Source organism: Trifolium pratense, linkage group LG7, assembly GCF_020283565.1.
Source record: "Trifolium pratense cultivar HEN17-A07 linkage group LG7, ARS_RC_1.1, whole genome shotgun sequence".
NCBI lineage: Eukaryota > Viridiplantae > Streptophyta > Magnoliopsida > Fabales > Fabaceae > Trifolium > Trifolium pratense.
Window position 1 is genome coordinate 7,616,542 of NC_060065.1, and position 17,746 is coordinate 7,634,287.

Here is a 17,746-nt window from a genome sequence, read left to right on the forward strand (position 1 = left end):
TTAAACAATTGTAAGCTTCACTTAGATTATACAGAAATGATATCTGGACACAATCCTCTAACAAAAATACAACATTACTGTTCATAAATACCTACTAGTACTTTTTCTTTTATTAAAAAGAAAAAAGAAAAAAGAAAAAAGAAAAAAGAAAAAGCAGAGTTTTCTCTCTCCTCCATTCTTGCTTTCTTCCTCGTTCTTCATCTGGCGGCCACCAACAAGGTTCTCAACGAGGAAAAAAAATAGATACACGGAGAAGAAGACCGTGGTGAAGTTGGTGTGGCGGCGGCGGTTGATGTCGGAGATCGGTCGGGGGAGAAATGAGAGACACGGAGAGACCTAAAGGGTGTTGAGAGAGATGAGAAAGATCGGAGAAGATGGTGTGGCCAGCGTGTGTCTCCGGTGAGAGGAAGATCGGAGAAGATGAGAAAGATTAGTGGGTAAACAAGAAGATGTTCAGGGAAAAAAAAAACAGCAAGGAAATATAAAAAAAAAAACACAAGGAAGAAGAAGGGGTTAGAATTACTAAGTTGTCCTTGTTCACATACGAAAATTACAACTTTACCCCTAAATGTTGTATTTTTGTTGGACTTTAAATGTCTGAATAACATTTCTGTAGATTATATCCAAACTTTAAGATAAGTTTTGTTAGGAGAGAGACAAACAAACAATGTTGCTCATTTGTTAACAAGAACATCATTGTCTATACTAGTTCCTTTTATCATGATTATTATATGTCATCTTGTATTGAAAATGACATTATGAATGATGAGTTAATTTGATTTATATATAAACAAAAAAAACTCTATTGTAATGTTTTTCTTGTCACATTTTCATTTCTTAAGGACATTTTCTTAATATACATCTTTCATTAGTTTCTTATATATTAATAGTTCATAGTAAGCACAAACACAATTATCAAAAGTACGCTCTACCACTAAACTAATTGCTCGTTGTATGAGCATTTTGTAGGAGCCCACTATCCCCCATTCGAACCACAAGGTTGGAACATAGTTAAGCCAGACCAACCGGTTTTTATTTTTAAGTATTTGTTCAAATAATAATTCAAGTTCCCAGTATAATAAACCCAGCAACTTTGTCTCTCTTCTCTTTCTTCATAGTTGACACTGAAGAAGACTGAAATGCACCCCACCCCTTTCGCCTTCTATGGCTGAACTGCCATTACTTAACGCTGCTACAAAATTACTTATTACAGTATATAACTAAAATATTCATAGGCCCGAGTTAAAAGGAAATGTAGGCTAAAATACATTCAAATCCTCTTAACCAAAATTGGATTCCCGGTATGGTATGAAGTAACCTTTACAGGACATTAAACTATTTTGTACTATAAGATAATGTTGGTATCACGATAGCTGATTGCAATTTCAACAAAGCTTGTGTTGTAACACTAATTCATCCATGTCTCAATCAACGAGGACTAGAAGAGAAGAAAAACCAAAACAGAATACATTAAAGTCTGTGCTGCATCCATAGTAGACTTTTTAATCAGTCAGATGTATCAGCCATGCTTCCCAAGGAGGAGAAAGATGTAAGCAGGGGAGGAGGGGGGTAATGCACCATGTCTATACATCTCATTGATCTCTAACCCTGCATAAAATATAAACTTAGTTTTCACAAGTAAACTTCGACAATAGCCAGATTTATGGTATCTTGGCCAGTAAGAAATGTATGCTGAATTGCCATGGACCTATCAAAAACCACCCAATCCAGAGAAATGCTTCTTCATGGCTTGGTCCTTCCTGTAATGGTTGTTTCTACCTCCTCCCCTCCCTCTTCCTCTCCCTCTCCCTCGGTTATTTGGACCCTGATCTCTACCATCCACTTCAGAATCATCAGATTGTGTTTCTTGATGTTGATTATGTTCAATATGTCTTCCTCTTCCTCTCCCTCTCCCTCTGTTATTTGGACCCTGATCTCTACCTTCCACTTCAGAAACATCAGCTTGTTTTTCTTGATGTTGATTATGTTCAATATGTCTTCCCCCTTCTCTCTTTCCCCTGCCACTGCTACTCCCTCTCCCTTCTGTTTCAGAAACTTGGAATTGGTTACCACCTCCCTTGTAGGAACCTGCCAACTTCTGTACCGCACCAAGAGGAAGGTTGCCGCCACGCCCAAGGCCATGTATCAATTCTTTCTGAGCTTCATTAACTAAAGAAGCTTCATTAGAATTTGCAACTGCTACTGAACCCGCCACTTTGTAGCTGTAATTCTTACCATCCTTGACATAGTACTGTGGCTTTTGCCTAGAGCCCCATTTTGTATTAGAGCCATTTTGGACAGAGTTTCCAGTCCCTGTTGCCCTTGATTTCCCTGATTTTTCATTCATTTCGTCGTCAAGCATTTCATTTTCTTCTACTCCAGAGTCTGCTACGCTTAGACCCAAGTCATCAAAAGAGTCATCGTACTCATCATCATATTCATATTGTAAAATTCTCGATGCAACTATCTCATCCATATTGTCCAAAATACTTGCATCAGGAGTGTCGGCTGTAGATTTCCTAACAAATTTTCCAAGTGGAACAGAGGATGGCATCAACGGCCCTACTGTCTGTTGCTTCCCATTAAAAACTTTTGTATTTGAGGACACCGGCGTAGAATCAATTAGTATACCTTTTCCTTTATCATTCCTGCTAACAGTGTTAGACTTGGCTAGTGACTTTGGCACTGTCTCTAAAGAAGTATCCAAGCACATCAGATCCTTATGCAGGGTTCCTTCTAAAATTCTTTGAATAACCTCTTCTGGATTCTGGTCATAGACCTCAAGACATGCAGATAAAAACCCTTTACCATAATCAGGGAATAGGTCCCTAATTTGACTGATTTTTGACTCTAAAACTACAGCATCTTCATCTGTCTGCGTGACTTGCTTCGGCACAGGGATCTCTGCAGAATATGGCTCTTTATTAATCTCCTTTGGAGAACTCAAAATCCCAGATATATATTTAAGTTGTTCATCATCGATGAATATCCACCCTGAATTAGAGCAACTAGATTAGAAAAATAATAATCTATATTGTAAAAATGCATCAATTTAAAACTACTTTTGAGTGGTCAGAGAGACTTTGATTCCACCATTTATTTAATGGAGGAATGTAAGTTTAGTCCTCTAAAGAATTTCACTATAATATATCAAGTTTTTTCTTCTAATAATCATAATAAGTGTAGCAATTTATGTACAATACCTACAAACATGTGCAAGTAATTTGTGCTACTTAACAAATAAGATAATTACCATTATGCTTTAATCCCTCAATCCTGCTTAATATATTGAAATTCCTTTCAACATCTTGAAGAAAGGTTTCCTTCTTGTAGATTTCCCCGAAACTTAATGATACTGAATTGATCTCTCTAAATGTTTGAACGAGAATATCTGCTCTGATGACTGGGTCTTCTACATTGGCAGGAAACATCTTCGTGGCAGCTGGAAGAGGGATGCTATCTAGGAACACGTCATCACTTAAATAGCATAAATGCAATAACTGCCACCCAAACTTCACCAATCTCATTCTTAACATCTTCAAACTAACTACAATATTAGAAACCAAGTCATCTTGTTTGTCAGCAAAAATGATATGGAACCCCTTTTGCATGGACGGAATTAGCGAATCATGCAATCTGGCAAGGAAGCTCAGCAGCTCTTCATTCCCATAACTACAGTTATACGGATCAGAAAAAGATTTAATTGTGTTAGATACATTTTAATTGGCAATCTTTATCATAGATTCTATATTGATAAATAAAACAACATACATCTGTGAACATGTGAAAGGCCAATTTTTGGTCGGATAAGTCATACTTTTGTAGAAATTTAATGTATGCATCTTTATTTATCATAAAATACCAAGTTTCAACGGTAAGAGATACCTCATCTCAACAGGGGAAGAGAACCATAAAGCTGCTGGTTCGTATGCACTAACAAAAGCATCCATTGATACGAATGCATCATTTATAAAGTCCATCACCTATCATAAAAATAGTTGGCATCAGCATTATGCTGCTTATGGCAAAGAACTACATAAATCAAGGGACAACATTTTGCAATGTGAATACACTAAAAGCTACACGTTTTAAATAACCTTTAAGTATTCAAAATATGTAACCTTTGCCACAGCAAAATTCTACTCCAAAATTGAAATAGTTTTGAAATATATGCATTGTGCAGTAATTGTTGTCTATGAAAAAATCTGATAGTGGGGAAACGGGGATGCATATGTGAGCGCAAAAATATCAATCATCACTTGATCAGCTGTCAATGCCATTTATTCGTGGCATTTCTTATTTAACGTCCAAGCTTAATTGCATTATGTGTGTAACAGTTTCTGAGCCTCACTGGAGTAGTAGTAACTCCACACTTAAGGTAACATTAAGAAGAAGGCGGAAACTAGTACTCAACCAAATTATTGGGAGTACCTGTTTGGAAATGAATGGATGATCATTTTAGAATCTAGATAAATTTTAACATAAATGCTGAAAAAATTGATGGGGTGATCATTCTCTAGTATGCTGCACAAATTCATGGTGGGATTAGATGCTTCTCATATCTAGTTTATCACTTCCTCTTGAGATAGAAAATCACAAACTTATAGATACATAATTCGAAGCCTCTAATATCAGGTATGTCACCCAAAGAAGATTGAACAACTCCTTCAAGAGGCAAAAAACAACAAAGCAAATTACCTCCAGAAGATCAGTTTTTAGAAAAGCAGCACTATGGTCATCAAGACTTCCAGAAGCAAATAAGACCTGCACATAATCCCCAAAAAGAAAATTATCAAATTGCCTTACAAACTTTTCCTTTATACTATAATATAAAGCAGTTTGTTGAATACCAAAATTTAAAATATAAATTTATCTAATTATATGATTCATAATGCAATCAATGCTTGTGATAACAAGAATCAACAGAACTAATATTTTCAAATAAAATTGACTTATTTACCAAAAGACAGTATAACAACTCAAAGCTGAAAAGAATATGATTAGCCAATTATGGATATATCACTTTGGCAATTACTGGAAATACATACCTCCAATGATGAACTGCATCGTTCATGCATTGTGCTTACAATGACCATAAAATGAGATGTTACTGCAGTCAGATTATCATGCACCCAAGGCTGGGCATGCAAAGCTTTTCTAACCTGAAAGAGTGAGAGTAAATAAGAAAAGTAATGGAGAGTTAAATATGTGAAAGTATGCTCTGCCATTACCACACAACAAGTACAAACTTCAGAAAAAGAAGAGGAAAAAAAAGGTACCAAGAAACAGTGATTGTAACAAACAATTAAATGTATTTTTATTAAATCTTAAAAATCTCTGGCCCATTTTATTTTTCAAAAAAAGCAGTGACAAATTATGAACCTGGGTAATTCCCTCATATTTAGTAACAGCAATACCCTTTTACTGTTACTTGTAAGGAGATGTGGAAAACCTTTACTTCCTAAATAATTCTTCTTAGAAGCTACATTTATTGAAACTAATGATGTGAAAAGCAAAATAAAGGTGTTTCTTAATGCACACTGCATAGGGATGCTAACTTAATAATGTTCCACACTAGTATAACATTCTCACCAGCAATCTTGTCAATTCTTCATTTTCATGATTGTATATGGCACATATATCAAACAACTTTGGCAAATCAAGCAACTTCCTCTCCTGCAAAAGAACTACATGCAATATTAATGAACAACAGTACAACACAGAATACAAAATATGAGGCAAATTACCCAACAATATATAGAAACAATTTTACCAAAAATACATTAGTAAATGTGTGATCTTTTGTTATTATACATGCTCAACCACATTTTTAAGAATCAATTACCACCTTTGCCTGTGACCGATGTTATCGATGGCGGATGACAATTCATGCCGCAAGCCAAAAGCCACTATAAAGAGTATAGCTGATGGCGTTGCAGCCAAAGGTAAGAGTATGGCAGCCATAATAAAAATACAATCAACTACATAAACTAAATTGATAGAAATCAAATAATATCATAAATCTCATAGTAATGTAAATGGACTAGTGGAGGAAAAAAAAAAATATAATAAGTCTCATAGTAGCATAAATGGACTAGTTGGAAAAAAAATAGACACACAAAATATAGTTACACAAAAAAAATAGTCACACAAAAAAAGAAGAGAATACCAACAAATATAAGGAGACAACAGGAAGCAGATACTAGAGATAACAAAGAGAAGAAGTTTCCAGAAAGAAAACAAACAAGTGAAAAAGGAAGAAAACAAAAGGTTGTTCATGAATGGAGGTTGAGGATGGCTGCTGCTCGATAGCATAAATCTTTTAGGTTTTCTCTATGGGCAGTGTTATCGATGACGGATAGGGAATTATGGCAGCCAGCCAAAAAATCCATCATAAAAACATGGCGGAAATTTGACAAAACTGATGACGGGTCGTGCGGGTTTTGGATCGGGTCACAATGCTCCATTTCTTTTCCTTGACTTTCAACCCACCATCCCTATCGCCGTGCCATGGCACCATGAGAATGACAAGTCATGGCCTGTCACTCGAAATCCACGATACCATAAATTCTATATGGTAGTTTTCCAAAAAATCGCCAAAAAGAGAGGGCATGAGTAAGAGCGACGCAGAACTTGTACACAGCCAGCCAACAAGAAGAGAAGGATCATGAAGATAATGACAATGTTATAATAGACATCCAAATTATTGAAATTTGGCAGTGGAATAGTGACAAGACACGTCACATACGTTGACACTCCGATACCATCTCAAGATGAAAAGTAAATTATTTATTGAATTGCTTAAAGTATTTTCTCGGCAAAATCAATTATCAACTATATATAAAATTTATAGCATTAAGATTAGGGTACAACATAAATACGGAAAGTAACTAATAGGACAGCTATACCGGTATAATAAAAACAAAAAAATATTTGAAACAGGAATAGAAAAGGAAAATTAAAGAAGTTGCAATCTCTTTCTGTGCTAAGACATTGATATGAAACCCACGTGTCCATGCAACGTATAGTATGAGCTTTATTTGCAAGTAATTATTAATAAATTATAGAAAATCCATGTGAACTAATTGAGTAAAAATCATTGCTTAGGTAAAATGATTTCACCGTCCACAAACTAGAAAAGGATGAGGGAGATCCAACCTTCATGATCTCTCAAACTAAGTGTATCAGCAGGCCCAGCACCAGGATCTCTATTGGAAGACCTGAAAAAAACATACCAATTAAAAATCAATACAATATTAAAGGAAAAGAGTGTCGAAATCACAGTACTCCAACTTATTAGAGACTTACATTCGATAAAATACCATGAAAACCCGACGGCTCAAATCATGCTCTCCAAAAATAACACCAGCAACAATCCCTCTAGTCCCGCGGTGAGGTAAATCATACCATCTGCTCCTAAATTGCAGAAAGCTGTTGAGAAACTCATGCAAGGATGTATCACTAGCCACTGCAAATACAATCCAAACAAACAACACAAACAAAAACAACAAAACAGTTAGAAATTGAGGTGAACAAACATTTCTAATGCAATAGCACACATCATGAATCAACGACGAATTTTAACAAATAGTGGTTAAATAATACTGCCTCCGGTCCTGTTTATAAGAAACAACCGGTTGACGTATACAGTTGTATCTTATAAAAATGACCGGTATTATAATAGAACTGTGGTTCTCCCTACCAAGTTCAGCGTCAATCACCACTGAACCAACTAACAATTGGTTGGTTGACGTATACAGTTGTATCTTATAAAAATGACCGGTATTATAATAGAACTGTGGTTCTCCCTACCAAGTTCAGCGCCAATCACCACTGAACCAACTAACTATCGGTTGGTTGACGTATACAGTTGTATCTTATAAAAATGACCGGTATTATAATAGAACTGTGGTTCTTCCTACCAAGTTCAGCGTCAATCACCACTGAACCAACTCAAGATTGGTTGGTTGACGTATACAGTTGTATCTTATAAAAATTACCGGTATTATAATAGAATTTAATTCATAAACACAGTCAATCAATCATAATCGTAAATTGTCGGATCACTAGAAATGTTTAACTTAAGTCATAACTACCTAGATGATAGTATATCAAAATTGAACTCATTACAATAAACCTGAACATGATGGATTGAAATGTAATTAGAGAAAATTGAACTACCTTGTGACCAAAAATCTTTGGGTTTCAACTTGAGCAAACGAGACAGCTGTGAATTGAGAAGATCAACAACTTTCTGAGATTCAAGAGCATCCAATCCACCATCCTCAGCACCAAAACCAGAAGCAACTGCTTCATCTTGTGGCAAATAATATACGAAATTGCCATTTCTATTCACACCCCTCGCTGGTTGGACGCTACCGGACGAAGAGGAATTGGTACCGGAAGAAGTTTGTTGGTTTTCTCTTAGGGAAGTTGATAAGGTTGGAGTCGGATTTTTAGGGACGAATTTCTTCTGAGTTTTGTTGAAACCCTTATTGTTGTTGTTGGTATGATCTTGTTGTTTAGCCTGGCCGTAACGATTCGACATTTTTGTTATCGGAATCGTTGATGAGAGGTGTACAGTGATCACACAGCCACCGGGACTTAGGTTATGCTAAGAGGTTTTACCGTTTTCCCCAATCAAAATAAAAACAAAAAATATGGGGACAAAGAGCGTTTGATCTGCTAAAAAAATAAGAGACTAGACTGAATAATTTTTGTTATACTCTGTTTGATTTGAAACTGGTTATGGGACTGGACAAATTATGTAGCAAGACACAGGATAAAAACAAGATTTTTTTGTCCCTTGCTAAACCACAGGACAACTTTTTGTCCACATTACAACTATAAAACATACGAAAATACTCATTTTATTTTCGAATATAAAAATATTATTGCCCTATATCTCTCGGTACAGGTTTGTCCTATCCTGTATTATCTTGTTCTGTCCTGTACTGTCTTGTTCAGTTCTTGCTGTTTTACGAATCAAACGCACTCAAAAGGTGAAGGAAAAAATCTATAAAAAAAAAAGTTAAAAATCAAAATTACTAATATTTTTTTATCAAAATAAATTGTTTTGACGATATTTTTCTACTAATACTCCCTCCGACCTTATTTATAAGTAAAAGTTAACAAAATATTTTGGATTCAAATATAAGCAAAAATTACCAAAATCAACTTAATTTAATATTATTCTTCCAAAAGTACTCTTATTAATTGTTCTACTTTTTAACTTAATTGTAGAGTCCTGATGCATATTTAATATATTGTAAGGTCATTTTAGGAATTTCATGAATTTCAATAGAAATATCACAAAATTAAGATAAAAAAAATGTACTCCTTAATAAGTGTGCAAAAAGGAATTTTTGCTTACAAAAGAGACCGGAGTAGTATATACATGCAAATATTAACATATCATATGAGATTTTGTTTGATTTTTCTCGACGAGTATTTTCAAAATATACAATTTTTATAATTTTTAATAATAAATAACTAAAGATATTAATGATTAAAGTTGTGCATTGATAAATGTAAAGATGGTCAAACATGTCATTTATTTTGGGACAGAGGAAGTAGTATAAAAGTAGGAGTTTGCGGCGTTGCTGCCATTTTATTTTGTTGTAGAGTAAATATTGTATACTATGAAATTAGCCCCGTTACAAAATTATTTGTTATTGCTAGAATCAGGTAAGATTACTTTTAATAATACGATTGAAAACTATTTTTTATCATTTTGAAATGAATGGAGTAGTAATATAGGTTTCTACTACATCAGACATACTTGTGAATCGAAGAAAATGCAGGGTAGAATTTGTTGAAATCAAAAGCATGTATTTTGCATGTGAACAACAAGTAAATCCGAAAACGATGATGGTGACATATAACATGATACATACAAATTGCATGCATCACAAATTGAAGAAAGAAAGAAATTAGCTATTTTTTTGTCTCAAATTTAACAACAAAAAATAAGATCGAGGAAGAAATTTCAATTTTCCCCTCTCTTGAATAGAACAAAACAAAAGGAAGAAGAGCCAATATGATATCGCTCCAAATGTCTTTTATGTCTCTCAATTGTCTCTTAGATCACAAGTGCAAGAAATAGGCATTCTAGGTGGGGTTCACAACACCCTGAAGGTGGATCTCACCACCCTTTAAATTCTCATAAGTCTCACGTACCTTTCCATCTTCATCTCCATCTATGGTCTTTGGCACAACCTTGCCTATGTCGCCTTCTCCTTCCTCTTCGCTGTCGTCGCTCACTTCAGATGGGACCCACGGCTTACCCATGAGAGTCCCCTTGGTCAGAAACTCATGGGCCAGGTAGCCCGCTAGCAGCAGGTTATTGGACAACATTGGCTCATGCCCTTTAGTGTCGCTTGTTGTTGTTGTAGCAGTGGTTGATGCAACTGACTTTAGTATATCACAAAACTCCCTCAAACTATCAATACTCCGAAAATCTCCATTTAAACAGTCTTCATACAACAACGTTAATTCTTCAATCATCTACATAATATACAGAGGAAAAAGTAAGAACTAGTGAAAATGTGAGTTTTCTTTACGGGGGGTCGTGGTGGGTGAGGCAAAACCCTCACTAAACATGTTGTCATACCTACATACATATATTTCAACAAGTGATCACTAGCCACATAATATACAAAGAACGACTTCTATTAACTTACTCCCAAATGCCTATTAGAAAAGACATTAGGAGCAAGATATCAAAAAATCTTTGTGATTTCATATTTGAATCAATGCAACCACAACAGTTGAGATTATATTTAATGTTACATCAAATGCATTTAATTGTGATTCTCTGCAATACCAAAATCTCAATTTAAACTCATGATTAGAAAAGTTGATGAATAAATAATTGCTAAAGCAATAATTTGAGGCTGCAAATAAATGTATAAATCAAAACAACATACATCTTCATTGCTTCCATCTTTAATTGATAGATCGAAAGCAACATATTCATGCCTTCATTGATTAGGGTTTTCAACACATCGAGATTTTAAAAAACGCTTGCGATTACAAATTTGGATCATATTTGACTCGATCCAACCACGACAATTGAGTCTATATTTAATGTTGCATCAGATGCATTTAATTGTGATTCTTTGCAATACCAAAGATCACAGCTCGAACTCAAAAATTTAAACCCATGATTAGAAAAGTTGATGAATAAATAATTGCTAAAGCAATAATTTGAGGCAATAAATAAATGTATAAATGAAAACAACATACATCTTCATTGCTTCCATCCTCAATCGATAGATCGAAAGCAGCATTCATGCCTTCATTGATTAGGGTTTTCAGTCCATCAATATGAAGCGGCTCTGGAAAGGAACAATGAATAAAATCAGAATAAAATAGATTCCAAGATTAAAAAAAAAAAGAATTAAGGGACCTTTACCTTTGGATTGAGCGAACCAAGTACGAACATCGGCAATGAGTTTTTGAGCTTTGAGGTTATCACCACCCCACTTGTAATCAACAGCGGTTTGAAGAGCCAACCAACGATTCAAAATATGACCAATCCCTTCATTGAATGCTTCCAATGATTCTCCTTGCAAAACTCTAGGACCCACCATCTCTGCAACAAATTTAGAAGAGCAAAAGTCGATCGATAGGGTGTATTCAGTTCATTTATACTTCATTCGGTCCTAAATATAAGAGAATATGTACTTTTTAGATTCATTTAGAATATCATGTACTTGGTCTATATTATAGGCTAAATACATTAAATTCTCAATGTATCTAAGAAATAGATTTTCTCTTTTATTTAGGACCGAAAGGAGTATGTCTTTGGGTCTGTTTGGCAAGTCAAAGAAGCTAACTTATAGTTTTTGTCTTATAGCTTATAAGCTAAAAGACCTGTTTGGTAACGGTCTTTCAGAAATAGCTTATAACTTATTTTACTGACTTTTAGCTTATTTTCCAGAAGCTTATAACTTCTAGCTTATCATTTTTTCTTCCATTTTTACCCTTATTATTTTATTTAAAATTCTATTTTACCCTTTTTTAATTATTATATGATTTAAAATAAAATTGTATCTACGTTAATGTAAACCATCCCATTTTTTTTAATAAATCATGATTATTAATTAGTACCCTTATAACAATTTATAAGTGAATAATTGAGTTTTCTATTTTACGTTGCTCACTTTCGGAAAAACACTAACGTTGCTCAGTGTTTTAATTATAATAATATATACATACACTTATTATTGTTTTTTTTTTACGAATACTCTTCTTATTATTATTTTTTCTAAACAATTGTTTTGTACCAACTCAATATTTTAATTATAATATACCCTCATTATTATTGTTTTGTACCCAAAAAAATAGCAAACATTCAATATTTTAATGTTAGTTTTTAAAAAAACCATGACTTTAGAAAATAAAATTCCAATAAAATAAATTAGTTTAATAATATAAAAAATATATTATATTATAAATTTATTTTTTAAATTATAAGTATGTTAAATATTAATTTAATATAAATTTTATTATGAATTAATAATACTCTTTTATGTCATTTTACGTTTATTAGATAGTTGAACCGCTAATTTTACCAAACACTTCAATTAGCTTATCAGCTATAACTATAAGTCATCAACCATTAGCTAGCTGATCAGTCAACCGTTATTTTTGCCAAACAAAATCTTTGTAGGAAGTTTGCAAATTTCTCTTTTCGAACCTTGGATATAGTTAACACTTTTTACTCTCATAATATCACGTGCTTAGCACGTGCAACACTCACAATTTATTTTTTTTACATTCAATCTCTTAAATGTGATTAAATAATGACATAAGATTTTTTAAATATAACAATCAGACAAATATTAAAAAAAAAAAAAACTATATGGTTACCAAGATATTTCTCCCATTTACATGACCATCATTGATGTTTATCTCCAAAAACCTTTTGACCTGAACTCCTTCTTCAAGAATAAAATTCATCTAGTACAAAATATGGGTGTTCAGTTATTGAATGATAAAAGTACTAAAAATACGGTTATGGCAAGCCCTCACGTTTTTGGGAGACGGATTGAGAAATTATCTTAAACATATTGTGTAAAATAAAATAAAATTGTAGAGTAATGTAGAAAATACAATAACCTATTAACTTAAAAGGTAAAGTAGAAAATAAAAAACCACCTGATAAAAAAAAAACCCAAAATAAGATTCAAAAGTCAAAATCGTACGGTCTCTCGTGTGTTTTTGATATCACTATGTTGTATTATTAAGTTAGAATTTCTAACCAAAAATTAATGTAATTAGATGAGATATCACTTGGAGTTAGAAAATAACAAACCACCTGATAAAAAAACACCAAAATAAGATTCAAAAGTCAAAATCGTACATCCTCTCATGTGTATAAAAGAGAAAATTACATTGACATCCCTTAGGTTGGAATGTCATTGATACATCAAAGTATTCTTATTTTACATCAAAGTGCAAAATTTGAGTCTACATAAATGTTTTTTAAACTTATATATTGGTTAAAATTTATTGAGTGCTTTCGATTCTGCACTATAAATAAAGTAAAGGGTGAAAAATAAGGCAATACAAATAGAATGTGCTCAATCTCTACCTCTTATATATAAGTTGAGACATTATACAAATATAAACTGCAGTGTACAAAACATTAATATGACACAATACAATAGAAATTGAGATACTGTATCAAGCAAGTAAAATGAAAATTGTGTCTATCATAGATGCACTCAGGCTTTAGCTGACCTTCCACAAACTCTAGAGTTTCCTTGTAGTATGAGAACTGGTACTTGTATTAAACTGGTTTCATGCTTTTCTACTTGTATATGGCACATTATGTGCGCCAATTACTTGGTATTGGGTATAAAGTCCCGACCAATTTTGAGTATAACTTTCAGTGGCCTTTTTAAGTTGAAATAAGTTGCTCTTCTATGAGTCTTAAACAATACTGCAATTGATTTGTTGTACAATTGTACATGTCAGCAACTTGATATAAAGCAATTATATAAATATAAAAGAAGCTTCTTCAAGAACATAAGTATATAAGTATATTTAAATTTCTTGGAATGTGGTGTTGCATTAGTTTAGCAAAATATAAAGTGCATCAAGTTCTATGTACAACAGAAATTTAATTAGTAAGCTATCTGTGTATAAGAGGCATAATTGACTATATCAAAGTTATAATACTACAGTCATAATAAACCTCAATACCAAATAAGAAGGCAGATGTCTAAGAATTAAAATTTAAATTTTAATCTTATCTATGACAAAATAGAACACACAAATGCAGCAAAACAATCAATAATCCATATAAAGGACCACATGTATAAGTACTCATGAGAGCAAAAATTTCTTAAAATAATTTCCCGTAGGTGCTTCCATATACACTTATATGTGCAAAGTGACCTTTAAACTATCATTTTAACTAATCAGAAGTTACTTTTGTAAACTTTATAGAACATTACAAACTGAGTTATACTAATACAAATTTTAGTATACTTATTAATCTCCAAAAAATGACATATACACATATTTTAATACAAATTTTAGTATACTTATTAATCTCCAAAAATTTCCACATAAGTCTTCAGAGTCATGTCGATGTAATTGTTGTGCTTAACTTTCTTAAAACACGAAAGGTTATTTTTTACAACAAAAGTGACTGATTAAATAAACAATTAACTGAGTGCTTAATTACTGACCTTTAGAGCTTGTACTTCTTAAATTGTTTTGCTTATGCATCCATCTCCATAGCCCATGTGGAGGAAGGAAATCCTCTGTCAAAAAACAACCAGTAGTAGATAATAAAGTGAAGATCAATATCAATGACAACAATAAAAGAAAGAAAGTGAATGACCTCACAATGATCCTCACCATTTGATCATAACCTTCTACTTCCAATTCTACATTGAAACTTGATTCCTATCAATTACATTATACACTCATAGTTTGAGTTATGCTCCCTTCATCCTCTTTAATCAATCTCCCTTCAACTATTTATGATAGCAATATTAAAATTCCATGACATCAACCACTCAGCTAATGTTAATCTCCATTGTAACAGTCGTGACAAAAGTAATTCATCTTGTAGTTTGTTCCTATTCTGAGCATAACAGATCAAAATCTAAATAATTCAAAATATAGAAAATTGTAAATGTCACGTGCAGACAAAATGTAGAAAACCAGTTGAAAGAATGTAGAAAACTATAATGCTTGGTCTAACTAAGGATAAGCATTCGATGAACCCAATCTGAGTACAACTCCAAATTAAGACATCAGCAACCGTTGAACCTCGCAAAAGTTTTAGAAACAAAATAAGGTTTACAAATTTACAAAGTAAAAGGAAACATTAAATTAGGCGCAATGAGTCTGAAATTTTGTAAGTTTCAGTTCAATGCTTATATGATTGAATCCAGATTTCAAAATACACAAACATGATAATGAATATGGCAGTCTTTGTAATTCAATGCGGTTTTCATTTCACCTAGAAAAAGATAAAGAAAACCTTACAACTCATGTCATCAAAATCAGCAAATAATACATAAAACAATCAATCTAATTGTATACATCAACTGTTGAGATTTATTTAATCATAGGAGTTTCCCTTATTTACTATTCGGCTTCTTATAACCATCCTATTTGCATAAGCAAAAGCAACAACACAAAATTAGAAAACAAATTTAAAAGAACTTAATCATATTGTTGAATCAAAATATAACCATGAATAAAGAAGTAGTAGTCTGTAGACAGGTCAAGTTTTCAATTCAATTTTATTCAAGTTCAAAGTCAAATCATACACAAAGACATGTAATGGTGAGGAGGAGAAGGAGAGAACTACTACATGTAGTGTGCTTCATAACACCAGAATCCAAACAGACTTTTCAGTTGATATTTGAAAAATTTCAGAAAACTGCTTTAAAAATTTACATATTTTGAATTAAGAATGAGATTTTACTAATTATCATTGATTTCCCCTTATTGATCTGTAGCTTTTTCAACTTTAGTTCCATATGCATTTATGAATAGAAGGTTCAACATGAGACCTATCTTTCAATCCAAATGCTAGCAAGAATCCAGCATGTGGTTATGCAAAAAACCACATATCACTAACCATATCAACTAATTTTGAGGATGTAGTGTTGCCCAAATATATTTAGTCTCAAAGTTTGTAAAACACATTCAATCAAACTAACTTATTTCACAATAATTTTTTTCCCTAAACCTAATAAATATCATGCATACACAATACAATTCATTCTAATCAATATTTTTATGTGTATATATGTTTTGAACTTAGTACTACCTGCAAGCATATTCTTAAAGCTTAGTTTTAACTTAGTACTACCTGCAAGCAGGATACTAAAATAAGTCTGCCTTCTCTTGAATACTTCATTATGGTTTGTTAGAAGATACTTTTTCATATTCAATACACTAATTCAAATTCAAACAAACCTCTTTCATATAAATATAGCTTGATCAAAAAGACTAATCTAAAGCAAATGGTGAACAGAGGCATCACAAAAAACTAAATTGAAGAGAAAAATGAAATGTGGAAATGAACGTTGAAGAAATTGCATAAATATAGTAAATAGCAATGTAAATATACCTTTAAACTCTTCACAGAAACAACAAAACCATGAGAGTGAAACCCTCTTGAAAGCAGCAACTACAAATACCATGAGAGCAGTAACTACAAATACCATGAGAGCAGTAACTACAAACGTTGCTGCTTTCAAAGAAAAAATTCTAGAAAAAAAATCATGTAAATTAGGGAGAGAGAATATCTACCTCCAAATTCATCAAACTAAAGCTAATACTGATAAATGATGTACCTTTTTCCTCAAATTCATGAGTAACAGTCTCTGATTGCACAAAAAAAAAATTATGTGAGAAATGAAGAAGCAACTAATTACTACTCAAATCAGATTATAATATTCACAAAAAACTGAAATCAAACACAACTCAGAAGGGGAAAATTGAAAAATTCAAAGTTCAGAAAACTTACCAAATCAAACCCTAATTTGTGAAACAATAAAACATTGGGAGAAAAAAAAATCAAAATTAGAATATGAAATCAAATCATGAAATAAGGAAGGGATTAAGAAGCAAGTTGAAACCTTACTATTTGAAGAAGCCACCGGAGGGGGATGTTCTTAAAACCGGTCGGAGGATTTGATTGAGAAGAGAACTTAATTTTGCAAATATAAACAGAAAATTAGACATCAATGAGAAAGAAAGTGATGGCGGCGAACGTGGTGGTGGTGGTGGTGGTGAAGATATCGGAGAGAATGAGAGAGAGCTGATGAGAGAAGAATTGAAATCCATGAGAAAGAAAGTGAGTTATGATATTGAGGAGAGGGAGAATTTGAAATTTGAAATTGATTCTAACCTAACATGTATCCAACTGAGGTTTTTGGATTCTAGCCTGCTTCCTGCAAACCTGCAATATGTGAAACACTGAAACCGTGAAAGGGACTGCTCAAAGGAAGGTCTTCTTGCTTCTTTGTTTTTCTGTTTGGCGTGAAGCTTTTCTATGTTCAAGGACTGGGCTTTGCTGGGCCAGGTTATGTTGGACTCAATGTATTTGACCCAATTTTACATAGAAGAGGAGGAAAAAACAATTCAAAACATTGCCCAAAAGAAGCATGTTTTTTGTCCTTTTCCAGCTAGGATTTTACTCTGCATTGCTGTGAGCTTGACATGTGTCAAAACTTACCCAACAGCTGTGTTGGATGTGTGTAGT

At 33.0% G+C, this 17,746-nt stretch overlaps 2 protein-coding genes and 1 long non-coding RNA gene across 14 annotated transcripts; all 3 read right to left on the bottom strand.

Annotated features, from left to right (window-relative positions):
* Positions 1-1,193: 1,193 nt before the first annotated feature.
* Positions 1,194-8,687, bottom strand: LOC123894291 (activating signal cointegrator 1 complex subunit 2). Of its 2 annotated transcripts, XM_045944249.1 has the most exons (9): positions 8,182-8,687; positions 7,309-7,468; positions 7,159-7,220; positions 5,593-5,687; positions 5,049-5,162; positions 4,699-4,764; positions 3,886-3,983; positions 3,254-3,672; positions 1,194-2,994 (listed from the first exon to the last, which is right to left on the bottom strand). In XM_045944249.1, the coding sequence occupies exons 1-9, from the start codon at positions 8,546-8,548 to the stop codon at positions 1,712-1,714; spliced, it is 2,664 nt and encodes an 887-aa protein (XP_045800205.1). In that variant the 5' UTR covers positions 8,549-8,687; the 3' UTR covers positions 1,194-1,711. The 2 variants fall into 2 exon arrangements, with proteins under 2 accessions (XP_045800205.1, XP_045800206.1); XM_045944250.1 differs by lacking the exon at positions 8,182-8,687 and having other exon boundaries at positions 5,593-5,676; positions 7,309-7,374.
* Positions 8,688-10,110: 1,423 nt separating this feature from the next.
* LOC123895771 lies at positions 10,111-11,594 on the bottom strand. Its single transcript, XM_045946260.1, has 3 exons — positions 11,417-11,594; positions 11,248-11,339; positions 10,111-10,506 (listed from the first exon to the last, which is right to left on the bottom strand). The coding sequence occupies exons 1-3, from the start codon at positions 11,592-11,594 to the stop codon at positions 10,111-10,113; spliced, it is 666 nt and encodes a 221-aa protein (XP_045802216.1).
* Positions 11,595-13,546: 1,952 nt separating this feature from the next.
* LOC123894292 lies at positions 13,547-17,746 on the bottom strand. Of its 11 annotated transcripts, XR_006803668.1 has the most exons (7): positions 17,126-17,746; positions 17,009-17,019; positions 16,792-16,865; positions 16,610-16,669; positions 14,878-15,638; positions 14,706-14,780; positions 13,547-13,951 (listed from the first exon to the last, which is right to left on the bottom strand). It is a non-coding gene; the product is annotated as an uncharacterized LOC123894292 (long non-coding RNA). The 11 variants fall into 11 exon arrangements; XR_006803664.1 differs by having other exon boundaries at positions 14,878-16,669; XR_006803666.1 differs by having other exon boundaries at positions 14,878-16,693.

Coding starts and splice junctions, on each gene's coding strand:
- LOC123894291 (XM_045944249.1), bottom strand. CDS start 8,548: ATGTCGAATCGTTACGGCCAGGCTAAACAACAAGATCATACCAACAAC. Junction 3,984..4,698: donor TAAAAACTGATCTTCTGGAG/GTAATTTGCTTT, acceptor TTTTTATGATAG/GTGATGGACTTTATAAATGA. Junction 2,995..3,253: donor TGAGGGATTAAAGCATAATG/GTAATTATCTTA, acceptor GCTCTAATTCAG/GGTGGATATTCATCGATGAT.
- LOC123895771 (XM_045946260.1), bottom strand. CDS start 11,594: ATGGTGGGTCCTAGAGTTTTGCAAGGAGAATCATTGGAAGCATTCAAT. Junction 11,340..11,416: donor TTGGTTCGCTCAATCCAAAG/GTAAAGGTCCCT, acceptor GTTCCTTTCCAG/AGCCGCTTCATATTGATGGA. Junction 10,507..11,247: donor AGGATGGAAGCAATGAAGAT/GTATGTTGTTTT, acceptor TATATTATGTAG/ATGATTGAAGAATTAACGTT.